The sequence below is a fragment of the Panulirus ornatus genome, chromosome 13, assembly GCF_036320965.1.
Source record: "Panulirus ornatus isolate Po-2019 chromosome 13, ASM3632096v1, whole genome shotgun sequence".
NCBI lineage: Eukaryota > Metazoa > Arthropoda > Malacostraca > Decapoda > Palinuridae > Panulirus > Panulirus ornatus.
Genome location: NC_092236.1, coordinates 24,357,293 through 24,374,520, shown reverse-complemented (window position 1 = coordinate 24,374,520; position 17,228 = coordinate 24,357,293). Strand labels below are relative to the sequence as shown.

General features: G+C 44.7%; 1 protein-coding gene across 2 annotated transcripts in view; it reads right to left on the bottom strand.

Annotated features, from left to right (window-relative positions):
- LOC139752811 (protein O-mannosyl-transferase TMTC2-like) overlaps positions 1-17,228 on the bottom strand; it is a 666,520-nt gene that overhangs the window by 160,333 nt on the left and 488,959 nt on the right. For both annotated transcript variants that reach the window (XM_071668753.1, XM_071668754.1), the window contains exon 3: positions 6,768-6,905. In XM_071668753.1, the coding sequence (XP_071524854.1) occupies positions 6,768-6,905 (138 nt within the window). The remainder of the gene's footprint in view (positions 1-6,767; positions 6,906-17,228) is intronic.

Genomic DNA, 17,228 nt, shown 5'->3' with positions numbered 1-17,228 from the left:
ACCTTAGAAAACAGAAGGTTAAGAGGTGATCTTACACAAGTATTCAAAAATCATTTAAGGTTTCGATAATCTAGTTCTCACGTGCTACTTAAGGGTAGATTCGTCTGATATCAATCACAGTAATGGGTTACTATACATGGAATTGTTAGCATATGGAACGATTTACCAATTAGACTGGTTGAAAGGAATACAGCAGATACGATTAGGCACAGACTTTAAAAACAATTTGCTTCAAATCCATGACAAACATTATTTGCACCTGCTTAGCTATACGATAAGCTTACAGGTCTTCCTCTTCGAAAAACCTGTAGGTGTTTCGGCTACCTCAATAACCAATGACTCTTTTATTTCTTCCACTATCATAAACATCGTTAAGTTTGTTGCTCTCTGAAGTCAGTTGTATTCAGCTGTAACAGTGGCTCGCAGGTTACCATCTGCCCCATCTACACCACCGTTTGTACCAAACGTCAGTAGTTATGAGACTACGGATGATGGATCATATATAAAAGCTCTGTATTCACTACACGTCAGGGTACAGCTCAAAAGGAAAAGTGTACAAAAGGAGTTCCACGAGCAAAGGAAAGAGGATATTCTTATTTACGAGGTTTGAGCAGAATACTGGTGACAAGCTAGTGAATAGTGGGTGAAACGTGTGGGTTCAGCTTGGTGAAAGATGGTATGAATTTCAGCCGTGTCCTCTCAGGCTGTGAAAAGAGCAGTTGAGAGTTAAAAAGAGACACGTGAACAAAGGCAGCAGAAAGGCCAGAAAATCTTAGTGCGAGTCGAGCGGACTAAATCCCATTTGTATCCATGAATCCCTGACGACTGATCAAAGACCGCAGGTCGCTCGTGTTGATATAATGGAACAGGATTGTGTGGTTTTACAGAAACAACGACGACAAATCTTGCCAATCCTCCGCGACATTTGAGATTTATGAAATCTAGTGTTGCGGCAACCCCGACCATGTTAGGCAACAGCATGAATTTCCGTAAAAACAAACCCTAGAGCTGTAAACTTTTCTGAATGTGAGAATTTGTAAAATAAATGACGGAAAGATTTCCTGATATCAGACTCGCTCCTATGAATACCCAATGAACTGGAGCATTAAGAGTTGACACTGTGGTGACGTCAGATGGGACGATAGCTATTGTCCAACCTTGACGTTTATGAGCTTTATATTCGCATGCGGTAGGGACGCTGGATCCAGCTCTCCTCAAATGGGTTCGAATTTATTGAGTGCGACAGTGTTTTCAACCCAAGCGATAATGCAAGATACGTTGCATGAAAGTGGAACTACTGTTCTGCTCTGAACAGTTTCTCCTAGATGTACTTTCAGAACCATATGATTGTTATTTCTAATGCATCATATGAGTTAGTATTAAAGATTTACCCGTAGGATTTCTTTCTCTTCAACTGTAGGATAGCGTTGTGTGTATAAGAAGATGTTCTGCAGACCCAACGTGCTTCCATCATGATGATATTCCTTGACCTGAAGAAACTTGAGAATCACCCACTTGCTGGAGGGTTAGCTGCGGCCTCCACCGCATCGTAGACCTGCGTTTGATCTACAGTTATAGGAAACTTGGGTAAAACCTTCGCCCAAGCGAACCTGCTGGGTATCCTCATGCAAAGCCAAAGTTAGATAAGTTTCGCAAGTTTGGGAAAGGCCTCGGAGATGGCTCGGGAGGGGAAGACCTGCGTGTCTTTCCTTGTTGCTCCGCCCAGAGGAGGGTGGAGCTGCCCTAGGGCATATGTTTATACTCCTGACATGCCTATCTTTTTCAGATTCGGGATCTCAACACAACGATATTGATCATCACCTATTAGATTGCGAAATCTGTTTCACGAGAATTTAAGGAACGTCTCTTCTCCAGGCGAGAAGGAGCTTGATTTCAGATTTCATTCAGGCGAGACACATTTTTCCCCCTAACACCTCATTTGGCACATTGCCTGAGGCTTAGTTACTACTGGCAGCGCTACCATGATCATGCTGAGGTGGGAGTGGCAAGCATATTGATAGCCAGAACCAGGGTGTGAAGGATGCCAAATTCGGTAGTCTAACGCTATACCTGCATATTAGACGAGAAGTTAGAATAGTCAAGAGAAAACGATGTAGGAGGAGGTGAGTGCTGGAACAGTGTAGCGGCTGGGGCAGCCGGCCCCGGGAGTCAGGGAGACGACACAGACAACGACGCACGCACCCTCCCGCCCACCGCACGCACCCCTCCCACCCGCCGCACGCACCCCTCCCGCCTGATACACGCACCCATCTAGACCGTCCGTCTCACGCGTCCACGCACGCACATCTCCCTCCCCCACTTGACGCAAGCACCCCTTCCTCCCGAGGCACGCATCCTTCCCGCGCCACGCAAGCACCCTTCCCGCTCAAAATACGCACGTCTCGCGCATGTCTCCAGACCTCTGTGCTCCTGGAAGCTTATGACACCGAGCGGTATATGAAACAGTAAGGCGTGTGTGACACTAGAGACACGACACAGCAAGGTATATGAAATAACAAATTATGTTATAAGAAGGTAATGTCACATTGTGATACATCATATATGAAACAACATTGCAAATGAAAGCCAACAAAACCAGGCAGAAGGCCAACAGCATCAGGCTGGGAGATAAAAGCACTGGTAGGGAGGCCTACAACAACAGTTGGTGGGCCCACGACACCAGTAGGGAGGCCTACAACAACAGTTAGGGGGCCAACAACACCAGCAGAGAGGCCTTCAACACCAGTCAGGGGCCAATAACACCAGTTAGGGGCCAATACCACCAGTTAAGGGGCAACAGCACCAGTTTGGGGCGAACAACGCCAGTCAAAGGCCAATAACACAAGTCAAGAGGCTTTTAACAACAACTAAAGGCCAACAACACTAGTTAGGAGTCAGTAACACCAGTCAGGGATTTACAACACCAATCAGGGGGCCAACAATACTAGCCAGGGGCTAACAACACCAGTCAAGGGTGAACAATACCGGTCAGGGGCCAACCCAGTTAAGGGGGCCAACAGCACCAGTCAGAGGCCAAAAAACACCGGTCAAGGGCCACCAAAACCAGTTAGAGGGCTAACAGCACCTGTTGGGGGCGAACAACAGCAGTTAGGGGGCCAACAACTTCAGTCAGGGGCCAACAGCTCCAGGCAAGGGACAACAGCACCAGTCAGGAGCCAACAGCTCCAGTCAGGGGACAGCAGCACCAGTCAGGGCCAACAGCTCCAGTCACAGGACAACAGCACCAGTCAGGGGCCAAAAGCACAACACAGGGGGCCGTGAGAATATGCCCACGGCTCACACCGCCGCTAGCTGGGTCTTTGGTGGACGATTGTTGTGGCAGCGAACATTCCGATATCCCTACACTTCAACAGGAATATTCAAGTCGTCTACAACGACTCTAACATGTGTGGTATTGCCGGTATACCGCACCGAGAGCGAGGTGACCCTTGTAAAAGCTTCCTAGACGCTTGGCTCAGCGACCCTTCACCCACACAGTTACCAAGTGTCACAAGCTCAACATAAACGCTCGAAATATTTGTCGAAGAATTCATGTTGTTTCTGGGTCCGCGTCCCAGTCTCGGGAGAGGCAGTCGGCTCAGGCTTAACCATGAGCTTACATGATGCAGTGGTGAGCGTTGCTGACTATGAATCACGTGGGCCCAGTTTCCAATTCTGGATAGGGCAGCCGGCTCAAAGCCAATTCATATATATATATCCCAACCTCATCTTGGTGGGGGTAGTATGAACTTTAATCTTGCGGGGCTCCGATGGTGTGTCAAATATGTCACTGTACAGACTGATGTATATACACCAACAGAGGGATTCGAACTCTGGGTAGGGCGTTTGACTGCATCGGCTTCACATGCTCTGATGTCGCTCCTATATTTCACATTGCTTCAGTTCACTCTATCCCGTGCACGCCTTTCACCCTTCTGCATATTCAGGCCCAGAGCACTCAAAAATCTTTTTCACTCCATCCTCCTATCTCCATCCGATTTGGTCTCCCACCTCTCCTTGTCCCCTCCAATTCTGACTCATACATCCTCTTTGTCAACCTCTCCCCTCTTGCACCAGGTGCCCCACAGCCATGCACATGGCATTCTTAATCAACACAAAACACCTCAATCCACATATGAACATGTCATCCCTCACCCATACAGAAACCCACCCTCATCGACACACAACACTCCTCTCACGCGGCACCTCTCATACACAGCACCCTTACCTGCAAAGAGCCCCATTACCCATGCACGGCTCCCATTACCTAGACACAGCCCAGTTACCCAGATACAGCGCCCCTCACTCCACACATCCCTCATCCATATACACCCCCTATATCCCTCATCCATATACAGCGCCTCTCAACCATACAATATCCCACACCGTCACACTCCAACCGTCACCACACACACCAACCCTCACTGAGAAACAGTACCCACTCATCCATATACAACTCCCCTCATATACACACCACCGCTCACCCTCACTCACCACGCCTTCCAGCACACAACAACCCTCCTAACGCGCAGCAACCCAAGCCCTCACACAGTACCCCTCACTCACAAGCAGCACCACTCACAAAGAGCACCACTCACTCACACACACAGCACCACTCATCTTCACACACAGAGCACCTCACCCACACACACGGCACCCATCACCCACACACACAGCGCATCTCACCCACACGCACAGCACTCCTTACCCATACAAATAGCGCACCTCACCCAAACACACAGCCCACCTCACCCACATACACAGCTCACCTTAACCACACATACAGCACCCCTCATCCACACACACAGTGCACCTCACTCTCACACACACACACACACACACACACACACACACACACACACACACGCACACAGCGCACCTCAACCATTCACACAGCATTGCTCACCCACACCCACAGCGCACCTCACCCACACACACACAGCGCACCTCGCCCACACACACAGTATCCCTAACCTACATACACAGCGAACCTCACCCACACACACAGCACCCCTCATCCACACACAGCTCACCACATCCACACACACAGCACCCCTTAGCGACACACAGCTCACCACATCCACACACACAGCACCCCTCACCTACACACACAGCGAACCTCACCCACACACAAAGCACTCCTCACCCACACACAGCTCACCACATCCACACACACAGCACCCCTGAGCCACACACAGCTCACCACATCCACACACACAGCACCCCTCACCCTCACATACAGCTCACTTCACCCACACACACAGCGCACCTCACCCACACAAACAGCGCACCTCACCGACACACGCAGCGCACCTCACCCAACTCCCCGACTAATATCAGAGGAAGAGTAAAAGCAAGTTTACCCACGTTAAGTGTAAACAAAACATTTTTGACTCAAGTGAAAGTTCATAAAGATTTTTACCCCAAGTTCGATGAAGTTCGCCGATGAAAAAATATTTGCGATAAAAATGGACCTCTCATCCATCAAGCTAAATTATATATCAACATTAAGTGCTCGGCCAATGATTAAATATAATCTTGGATCTCAGCTTCCTTATCTATCAGTTACGTGGTTAAGGGGCGTATTAACCCTATCTACAACTACGTAAAAATAAAAGAAATTTAATCTAATTTATCCATGCAGAACTGGTAGGGAGACCTCAGTTAATTACCTTATTATCCTGTCTTGCTTAAATCATCTTTTAAAGCTCTCATTACCGAAACACGAAACTCAGTGAAAAACTGTAAGTATTTATATGTGGTTACTATTTGTGAATGTGAGAGGGTTTTATACACGTGTTACCCCGATGTTGCCCCGTTTCTCAACTTTGTATATATGTAGCATATATTACTCTTATGAGTACATTCACACACATACACACGCATATATATATATATATATATATATTTTTTTTTTTCACACATATTCGCCATTTCCCGCATTAGCGAGGTAGCGTTAAGAACAGAGGACTCCTTTTCTGTTCCCTCTTTCGGAAAATTGAAAAAATAGGAGGGGAGGATTTCCAGCCCCCCGCTCCCATATATATATATATATATATATATATATATATATATATATAAATAATAACAATAATAAAATTTACTGAAATTAAGCAATAGTTCGGCTGAAAATAGAGAGCTGAGACATTACAGAACTGGTAGGTCCTAACAGTAACTAAGTAACCAATCATAAAAGAGCTTGCCATCAAGGTAGGGCTGGACACTACCTACGCTTTGGATCAGGACATGAGTGATGGACATCTGCATAGTTCAAGTGGCAGATATACAGGAAGTTTTACGTAGGAAATTCTATGACTTTTAGATGACGCGTTAAGGATGATTAGATGACGCATTAATGATGATTAGATGACGCATTAATGATGATTAGATAACTCGTTAATGATGATTAAATGACGCATTAATGATGATTGGTTGAACAGTAAGTGATGATTACTTACACGGTAATTGACTTCCACAGTAGCTGACGTACACATAACTAAGCTGCTTACTTCCTGAACTGGACTCGTTCGTGGGTTGTTCATCACGTTCACAATGAGGGTATGTGTACATGTGTGTGTGTGTGTGTGTATGTGTGTGTGTGTGTGTGTGTGTGTGTGTGTGTATTACATGCAATTTCCGTGTTGTCTCATTACATCTCGTTACTGCCTACCCCAGACGGCTTTCCTTACATACTCCCTACCATCATTACTCACCAGTGACTTAGCTGGGAGACACACACCACCAACCGCAGCTTGGCGAGGACCTACCTGAAGGAGAGTGTGGTGAGAGGCCGCCAGGAGCCGTGGGAGCCTCGACGGGACAAGGGCGACCCCCAGAAGTCATGACCCCACACCGACCACCAGGGTCCTGACCCCACCACGTCTCTGTTGCCCAGCACGGCGCGGCTGTGGAGAGGGAGCAGGGTTAGTGGGAATCACAGGGTATGGGTGGAGGAGGAAGGCAGTGCTATGGTACCGACCAGGAGACCATAAATATGAGTATGGAAGGTGCTATATTTGCACCCACCCACCACACACTGCCACTTGCACCGCTCAACATACATTCCCGTTAACGAGAGATGACTTTTAGAATTTCCATGTCATCTTGTGTGTAACCTCAATATATATATATATATATATATATATATATATATATATATATATATATATATATATATATATATATATATATATATATATATATATATATATATATATATATATATATAAATGAAGTGTTTTAGACATCTGGGAGCGGATTTACCAGCGGATGTAACCCTGGAAGCGGAAGTGAGTCACAAGGTACGGGGGGGAGCGAAGGTTCTGGGAGCGTTGAAGAATGTGTGGAAGGCGAGAACATTATCTCGGAAAGCAAAAATGGGTATGTTTGAAGGAACAGAGGTTCTAACAATGTTATATGGTTGCGAGGCGTGGGCTATAGATAGGGTTGTGCAAAGGAGGGTGGATGTGTTGGAAATGAGATGTTTGAGGACAGTATATGGTGTGAGGAGGTTTGATCGAGTAATGAAAGGGTAAGAGAGATGTGTGGTAATAAAAGAGTGTGGTTGAACGTGCAGAAGAGAGTGTATTGAAATGGTTTGGCCAAATGGAGAGAATGAGTGAGGAAAGATTGACAAAGAGGATATATGTGTCAGAAGTGGAGGGAACGAGAAGTGGGAGACCAAATTAGAGGTGGAAGGGTGGAGTGAAAAAGATTTGAGCGATCGGGGCCTGAACATGCAGGGGGGGTGAAAGGCGCGCAAGGAATAGAGTGAATTGGAACGATGTGGTATACCGGGGTCGACGTGCTGTCAATGGATTGAACCAAGGCATGTGAAGCGTCTGGGGTAAACCATGGAAAGTTTTGTGGAGCCTGGATGTGGAAAGGGAGCTGTGGTTTCGGTGCATTATATGTGACAGCTAGAGACTGAGTGTGAACGAATGTGGCCTTTGTTGTCTCTTCCTAGCGCTACCTCGCGCGCATGCGGGGGGAGGGGGATGTCATTTCATGTGTGGCGGGGTGGTGACGGAAATGAATAAAGGCAGCAAGTATGAATTATGTACATGTGTATATATGTATATGTCTGTGTATGTATATATATGTATACGTTGAAATGTATAGGTATGTATATGTGCGTGTGTGGACGTGTATGTATATACATGTGTATGTGAGTGGGTTGGGCCATTCTTTCGTCTGTTTCCTTGCGCTACCTCGCTAACGCGGGAGACAGCTCTCTGGTTGCTTAATTGTGCTTTAGACGTATTAACTGCCAAGGATATTAACACACTCTTCAGGTATTAGATATATGTGAGACTACACACACTCTCACTATGTATATACGGCCCTAGGATCACAGGGCGGATGTGGTACTATTAACACTACATGAGAATCTACAAAGTCTAGTCTTTATGACTGATATGAGAAATTTAGCGGGATATATGGTGGTGTTGATATAGGGAAACACTCACCAAAAATACAGGTAGAATAAGGCAGACAATACAAGTGTAAGGACGATAAAGTGACTAGATTCAAACAATAACACCACATCAAAGGACACAGGAAAGAAGATCAAAGACCAGAAATATCACGATACAATCTCTAGACTTACAACAAAAAATGAACCAAAAAAAACTACTTGAGTTGCTTAATTTAAGATGATGTAAAGATGAAGAAAATGTACTAATTACAAACAGGTGGTGATATATACAGAACTACAGTTGGGGAATGACAGTGTTGAACCGCCAAAATATAGGAAGGGTCTAAAGATTAAAACATTAACACGAAATATAACTTTGTAGTACAGCAGGATAACAAAAGAGGATCTACACTTGTATGTTATTATAAGGAGTAGTGGCGTGATAGGTATTGTGAATATAATGCAATTCGCGTTGCGCAAGAAGTGAGAAGGGAGGAGAGTATTAGTGTGGCATGCCATATGACAAAGATTACAGGATAACAGGCGTGATATGATAGCATAAATTCAGGAGATGGGGTAGGATCAAATTAGAAACATGGACGGAGTTTGAACTTAAAAGGTAAAAAAAATATTTATACATATATCACCGACGTGATAAGATATGAGTGAGCTATAACAGAGATAAGAGAACATCAAAGAAACATGATACAGACAGAACTAAAGCAGAGACACGAACACTGGAGGTAAAAATATGGTATGACTGTGAGACACCGTGATGAAACGGCGTGATATATGTAAGAAGTTAAGAGATTATAGATTATGTGAGGATAGAGAGAGGATTCAGCTACGGCATAATATCATAGCGGCAGGATATAATAATCAAAATGAGAAACGAATTCAGACTAGTAATGAAAACAGATGAGGCAAGGCAAGACGGGCGGTGGAGCGGTATTATGAATATATTATAGAAAGCAGACGTAATGTACGAGAATAAAGATGGGAGGAGGAGGAGGAGGAGGAAGAGGAGGATAAGAGAGCTGGGAGAGGCCTCAGCAGGATGGCCGACACCCCGCTACACTTTGCCATTATCCTACTTACCTTAAATGGATATTGTCATTATAGTAATTATCCATTTACCGGCTGGGGAGGGAGGCAGGAGGGTGCTGTGGTGGCCATGAAGGAGGGAGGGGAAAGGGGGGAGGGTGATTGAGAAGCTGGGGTGGCTGAGATGGTAAGGGGGGTGAAGGACAGTGGGAGGGAAGGAGGGATGGTGGCTCAGGAGGGAAGATAGATGCCAGGTTGAGAGGGGAAGGGGTAATATTGGGAGGGCGGAGCAAGACAGTGTGGCAGGTATTTCATTAAGTTCGTGCAGCTGGTCGATACAAGCGGTCCCAGCCACCATAATGCTTATAAACAATACAAATCAGGTATAGTTTCATGCCTTACTGAACTTTGCAGTTGTTGTGCACATCTCCTCACTATCTCACACCCCAGCGCCACCATCACCACCGCCATCGTTAATATCCTCCCTCCCTAATACCACTAATACTGCACCCCTCACCACTCTCCCTCTCAAGGTCCTAGTCATCAACTCTCTCTCTCTCTCTCTCTCTCTCTCTCTCTCTCTCTCTCTCTCTCTCTCTCTCTCTCTCTCTCTCTCTCTCTCTCTCTCTCTCTCTCTCTCTCTCTCTCTCAAACCCTTCTCACATCACTAGCACCAATACCATCCATCCCGACCAACATCATCAAAATCCCCTCTCCCTGTTAACACCATTAATATCCTTCACTTCCCATCGTCATGAACATTCTCCTGCCCATCATCCACACCATCAGCACCCTTCATTACACACCATTAATACCATTCTATCCCCAACACCACTCCCAACACCTCTACTCCGCCGTACCACTATCAGTAACTTCGATCCCCATCGCCAACATTTTCCTCCCTCCCGAATACCACCAACGACACCTTTCCTCTCTTGCACCACAGCAACAGCCACCCTACATCATCTCTGACAGTATCCTCCACTCCACTAACAAAGCTACTATCACCTTCCCTCTCCATTAACACAACAAGCGACCTCCACAACCACTGACACTCTCCCTTCCCGCAGTAACCACCAGATCTCTCTATCCCCATCTCCATCTTCTACCACCACCCTCACCGCTCTTGTGATCCCTCACGAACTACCCACCACGACTATCTCCACCGTCCTTCCCTATGAACAATTTGCCACCTCATTACTTCTACCGCAATAACCTCCCTAACGCTGCCACCAACAACAGCCTCGCCTCCCTAGTAACCGCAGCAATGCCCTTCCTCTCTCTCTACATGATCAGTTCCCTCCACATCAGCAGCATCCTCCCTTCCTAACACCCGCACTACATAACTTATACCCTCTTTTCTTGATACCTACACCAACACCTTCCAGCTTCATCAGCATTACTCTCCCTCCACACCCTTCCTCACTACCCGCACCAACATCCTCCCTCCACACCCCTCCTCCCTATCCACACCAACATACTACCTCCAACTCACCATTATCAACTGTTTCGCTTCGCACCACCACAACTAACACCTCATCTCGCCCCTAGCTTCGCTGTCATCCTCTCTCCCTAACACCACCACTACTGTCTTAACATCATCCCCCCATCACCATCACTACCACAACCTTCCTATCGTACAACCACTTCAATCATACCCTTCCACCAACTTTATGAAGAATTCTCCCTCTTCACTCTGATTTCCAATAATCCCCTTTTTCACCACCACAGATAACACTAAAATTCACTATTCCCGCTATCATCACCACCTTTCACCTCCAACACCTTCACCTTGTCTCCCTATCACCGTTGTCTACAGAAATTTCCTCCTCCACTAGTAACCGGAATCGTTCCATCACCATTAGTATCGTTCATCCCTACCATCAACAACACTCCCCTTCACCACCATCACTAACATCCTTTCTTCCCGTTAGTGCCGTCCTTCTCCTAAACGTCATCGCTACAGACTCCATCCATCTCCACCACCAACACTCCATTCATTACCGTCTCCATCACCAACACTTTCTCTCTCCATCACCAACAGCACTACCCATCCAGATCGTCACCATCAACACACACAATCCCTACTGCCACAACCAATACTTCACATTCTGACTAGAACAACCATCTTTCTCTCCTACCACCCACATTTGTATCTTCCAACTCTACCATAAACACCAAAACATTTCCTCGCCATCACCATAACAAACGCTCTCACTTCCTACCATCATTAACCTCAACACCTCAGTTTGTTTAGTTTAACCTTGGGTTGGTTTCAAGGACTCATCTGAACTCCTGCCACTCGATCTAGGACCAAGCTGTTTTGCGGCACCTTTGGTGAACAAGACTGTTGGTAGCCACAACTTGTATAGCTTTCGTATCTTCCGCATCCTGGCTCGCTGTAGTAATCTGACCAAATGCTTTGAAAGTCTCTACTGATTGACTCATTACATTCTTTAAACCGGCCGGGAATGTCATGAAGTTTGCTAGTCTTTTCTGACGGCATACATAGGGCCTTTTCTCACATCATTTGTTCAGCTGCGTCTTCTGTGATTCGTCGAAACCTCCACAGAGACGTTAATGCACAACAATGTTGCAGTCAGAAGAGGACATTTGCCTGAAGGTTCGCGGGATCTAGCCTAACATCTTCGAAGAGGTGACTCATGGTAATAGATTCTAACTTGATCTCCTGTGTCTTATACATTCCTCTTTTGTGCCATATTGATGTTGGTTTGAGTTCTATTTATCTGTTCTGGCTTTAACATTCTCATTCTCCCTGCAGCTAAACTGTTGAAAAATCTCCACATTCATCATTTAAGACACTTTCACGGGAATGATAGACCTTAATGATATTTGTTTATAATTCGTAAGCGTATATGATGAACAAGAATCTCACCTTGATTCCTATATCATACACAAACTATGCCACTGATCTGTGATTTGTGGTTTTGCTTACGTCGGGCGTGAGGATCAGAAAAGCACGGGTGCAAGCACAGCTCCCTGAGGAACAGAACTCTTCCACAGTGGAAGCACTTGATTATGTACAATTTACTTTATAAATTCTTAGGAAATTGCAGATGTGCCCTGCCATGATTACATGATTACAAACTGGCTTAACAGAATCGACGTTCATTATTTCGAAAGTTTGGTTTTATATACTATCAATATATTACTCTTGGAGGCTTGCGTGACCACTCCCGCTTAGCTGCAATGTCATGCTTGGTATTCGATCCTGTCGCAGTGCTCAATTCAGGGTGTGATCCCACCAACGTCATCAGGTCATTCTTAGATGCTCTGTACAGTAAGAAGTCTCCTGAGGCCATTTCTGCCAGCTTTGGGAGGTGAAATAAAAGGGATCGGAGTACACCCAAAGTAGTTTGGCACGGAGAAAGACGTGGGATCCTTTCTGGATAAGCCAGCATGCAAGCTTCACATTCATTCATAAGGTCTATCTCTTCTGAATGGTTATGTCTTGTGATAAACTGGTTAGACGTTAGAACATTTGGGACTGTGCTTATTCGGTTGATAACATTGCAACATTCTTTTGTAAATATGATAAGTATTCATCTATTAGAGATTTTTTCGGGAGGATTTACGATCCTAGGCTTGTTCTTCAGACGTTTAATGCCATTGAGATTGGTCCTGTAAATCCCTTTATATGCGCATAATGTTGATGTCTTTCTCCAAGTCTCTGATGGTACGATGGTGATGACCGATATGTGACTCAAGAACAGGACACTGTTTAGGAAAGGCAGTTGAGTCACTGATCCCGAGGGAGTTCATTCGCCTTTGCTGAACACAGACCCACACTGTTTCATGAATGTTTCCGTTTTCTTTTATTTGTTGTGGTGCAGGTACCTTCTCACTGTATACGACAGATATCAGTGGTTCTTGATTCTGTCTGGGAAATCAAAAGCGTACATCATTTTTTCCTATTGATCACGTCGAACTTGAATTTATCGGCTACCGGCAAGGAACTTCAATGAAACTTAACAAAAAATAAGAGAAAAAGATGTCGTCAGATAATTAGTATTAGATATCATGTGATCTTTTTCTAGTGAGATATCAATTTCTTTATCTCCTCTCTTTTGACTACCTAAGGAATAATTCTTTACTCCTCTAGTACCCGCTGACTGCGGTATAAGTGTGAGTTTTTAACCTATTACTACGGCTATGTTAAACTCTTCCTTCGTGAGGAAAGTTGTGTCCACTCCAGTATTATCCGTCATTCATTTCCACCTGTAGAGAGTTTCTCGTCTCAACTCACATTTGGAAATAACTTCCTGCTGGCACCCAGGCAGGACGACTTCGAAAAATAATGCATCTGAAATCCAAATTTGCGATATGCATAAAATGAGAGAAGACCTTATACATCCGGGGTCAAAGACTCTTCAACACCTCGCCTGCCATCATCAGAATCAGCATGGGAGGCACAGTAGAGAAATTCAAATGTGCAATGGACAAGTACCTACAAATTACACCAAACCAACCAGATGAGGATGCTGTGCAAGACTGCACACAACGGCTTTTAACGGCTAGGTCGACCAACGATCCAATACAATAGCTTAGGCCCAAACCGGACTGTGAGGGTGAAGACTCCCGAAAGACTTCAGGTATTCACCAAGTATCCACCAGGTACTCTAGTCAGCCTCGATTTCTTTCTCACTCCATTTATATGACTGATGCATAACTGGAGGCCTTCTGCGGCGAAATTTTCCCATCACTGCTTTGGTGCATCGTATCTTGATATGAATATCTGGTATAAGGCAGGAAGATCTTTGTAAATGTCTCCTGGCAAATGTTTTCCTTGATAGAAATGACTACTGAATTCCTCATCGTATTGTTTTATTGCTAAAAGATTAAGTAAGTTATTGACAGATTCACCGATAATGTAACGAGCTGGTATTACCGAACTCCTCGTTCTTGAGGTTACACCGCAAGTGAAAAGTCACTATTAGCTAGGCTGTATCATCATTTGTTGAAACTGAGCACAGTTTCGTCAAAGAACCTCTTGCTTCATTGGTGTTCATCTTGTCCCTGCTACTGAGCGCAACGCAGTTTCTAAGCTTTAAAGAACCCAGGAAGAGGGTCCTGGGATGACACAAGGACGCTCTCTGTGTGTTCCTGAGTTGATTAGATAAAAAGAAAAAACGAATGACGTATCGGATTTTAAATTAGAGTAACGCATAGTGAAAAATGTGATGTTTCAGGTTAAATCTTTATTTCATTTAAGATTACATCTATTGTGTTCTTATCTGCTGTCCTATAGCCTGAAGAGTTCTTACGAATCTACCGTCATTTCCTGGAAGTTCTCAACTAAAATATATTTCTGCATCTACGTTCACCTCACATGAGGTTGGAGGAGGTCTCTACGAAAACCTTCTCTTTGGGAGAGGGGTCTCCAGAACCTCCAAGGCAAGTTTATGTATTCATTATATGGTCTTGCAAACTCTTTTGATTACACATAAAGTGGGTTATGAATGAGGATGTTGGCTACATTATAAATCTGTCTTGTGGTTAACACTTCTACTACTTGACTAGACGACCTGAACAACTTGGTGCAGGTTAATGCGTATCTGACATATCGTATGCTCTACCTTGTGATCTCCATACCTTGCTATTTTCGTAGTAAGAATAATCAGCAATCCACGCTCCATTGTCCATGTATCCTTTAGGTAATTTTCTTTAACAGATGGAAGCACCACACCCGTTTCAAGAGAGAGGTCGTCCATGTGAGGAACTTTATCGTGTTTCATAAAGCTCCTAGATGTTGACCATGACAGATATTACACTTCTCGCTGGGGTATGGAAGAATTGCTTTTCTATGATGGGTTTAAAGCCCTTCATTTCCATTTTGTTGATTGTGCACACTGAGCTCCTACGACATATTCTCCATTTGTTTTAGGGCAACTTACATGTATCATAACTGTCAACATATCAGCACATTATCTCTCCATTTTCTACCTAAATTTTAGCTTAATTTCCATATTTGCTCGAAAAAAAAATAGACAAAAAAAGTCTCGATCCAAGATAGATTTTGTACATGTCTTTCGTTGAGGATTCTGTCTCAGTTGTTGTTGAAGGTTTAGTTCCCAGGGTCTGAATGTATGTCTGTATCTTATATATGATGTAATAAACAGATAAAAACAATATCTCTTTCACAGGTATGAGCAGCTCATCTCCGACTGACAGACACTTGGTAGTTTTGTCCTTACCCGTACTTATTTAGGTGGACGTTCAGGTCTCTTGGTTGTTGGTACTTACATTGTCCCTCATAAATCTTTACCACATACATCCATACAGTAAGCAACCCTGGCGTAGGAGGTATTTACTCTGGGTGGTGCAGTTCCTCCTGTAATTTCCAGCACTTCCATTCTTCTCTTCAATAACAAACCCTCTGCCCCCCAATAACAATATCAGAATTACCAAGAACACCCTCTTAGTCTTCCTACATCACAAACACACTTTCTTCAGTACAGTTAACATCATTCTACTTCACCATCAATACATTCCATCCTACCTACGCCATTTCCATTCCCACAACTAGTACTTACCTCTTTATATCCAAAGTCTTCCCTCGTTACTGCCAATACCATAACCCCACATCACCAGTACCTCCACATAAGCACCTTCCCCTCCCTTCCCCAGCTTCACAATTCATCCTTCCCACTGCCACGACTACTACTTCAGAGCCATTACCATCATGAGGTCCGTCACAACCATTCTCCCCACCACCGCCCTACCTTCCTACTCCCACACATACACCACAACAAAATCTTCCTGCTGGCAACTCTCTCCCTACACATCAGCAACTCCCTCCCTCCCAACTACCACTAATACTCTCCCTCCGTTACCAATAACACTCATCCTACCCTCCCCTTATTGTCTCCCCTTTCCCTTACACCAACCTACCCCTGCCATTACCTCCCGTCTGGTCGTAATGAAAGGCGCTCCCTTGGCAATACCCACCTTCCAACGGACTCTTTGACTCACACCTCACCTCTCTCACTGACGACCTCATTACTCATCTCTTTCCCTCACACACATCTCTCCAACACTCACCTCCCTCCCTCGCTCATCTTCCTCCCCAACCTGACAATTCATAAGTTTTAGAGTCGAACTATATGGGATATGAAAACAAAAGGAGTTTTCGTTGTCTGCATATTATAGCAAGAGTTTATGGATAGACAGCACATATCTCTTTTAGCGAAAGTAATGGCACGATATACTTTCCACAGTTTCAACGTGTTCTTATGTGAATAATTTCCACGTCGTTCCTCCGATAGAAATAGGTTATGACTAGAACTGACTCTACCTCAGATCTTTAATTCAAAGAATTCTGTATATGTATGTATGTATGTATGTATCTTTTTTCCCGTACCCATTCATCAATCATCCCCGAGGAAGGATGAACAGTAGGGTGAACTTTGAGCCGCTGTTCCGTTTATCTAAGATCGACAGATTATAGTCTAAGCTACAACCCACCCAGTTGAGGTTGAGATTCCCAGTGTTCGAATCCAACTCGCGGCGTATATACGTTTTGTCTCTCCGTACAACCCTATCTATAGCCCATCTAGCAACCATATAATATTGGTGGAACTACTATTCCTTCAAGCATGCTCATTTTTGTTCTCCGAGATAACGTTCTTTCCTTCCACACATTCTTCATCGCTTCCAGAACCTTCGTCCCCTCCCCCACCCTGTGACTCACTTCCGCTTCCATGGTTTCATTCGCTGCTAAATCCGCTCCCAGATATCTAAAACACTT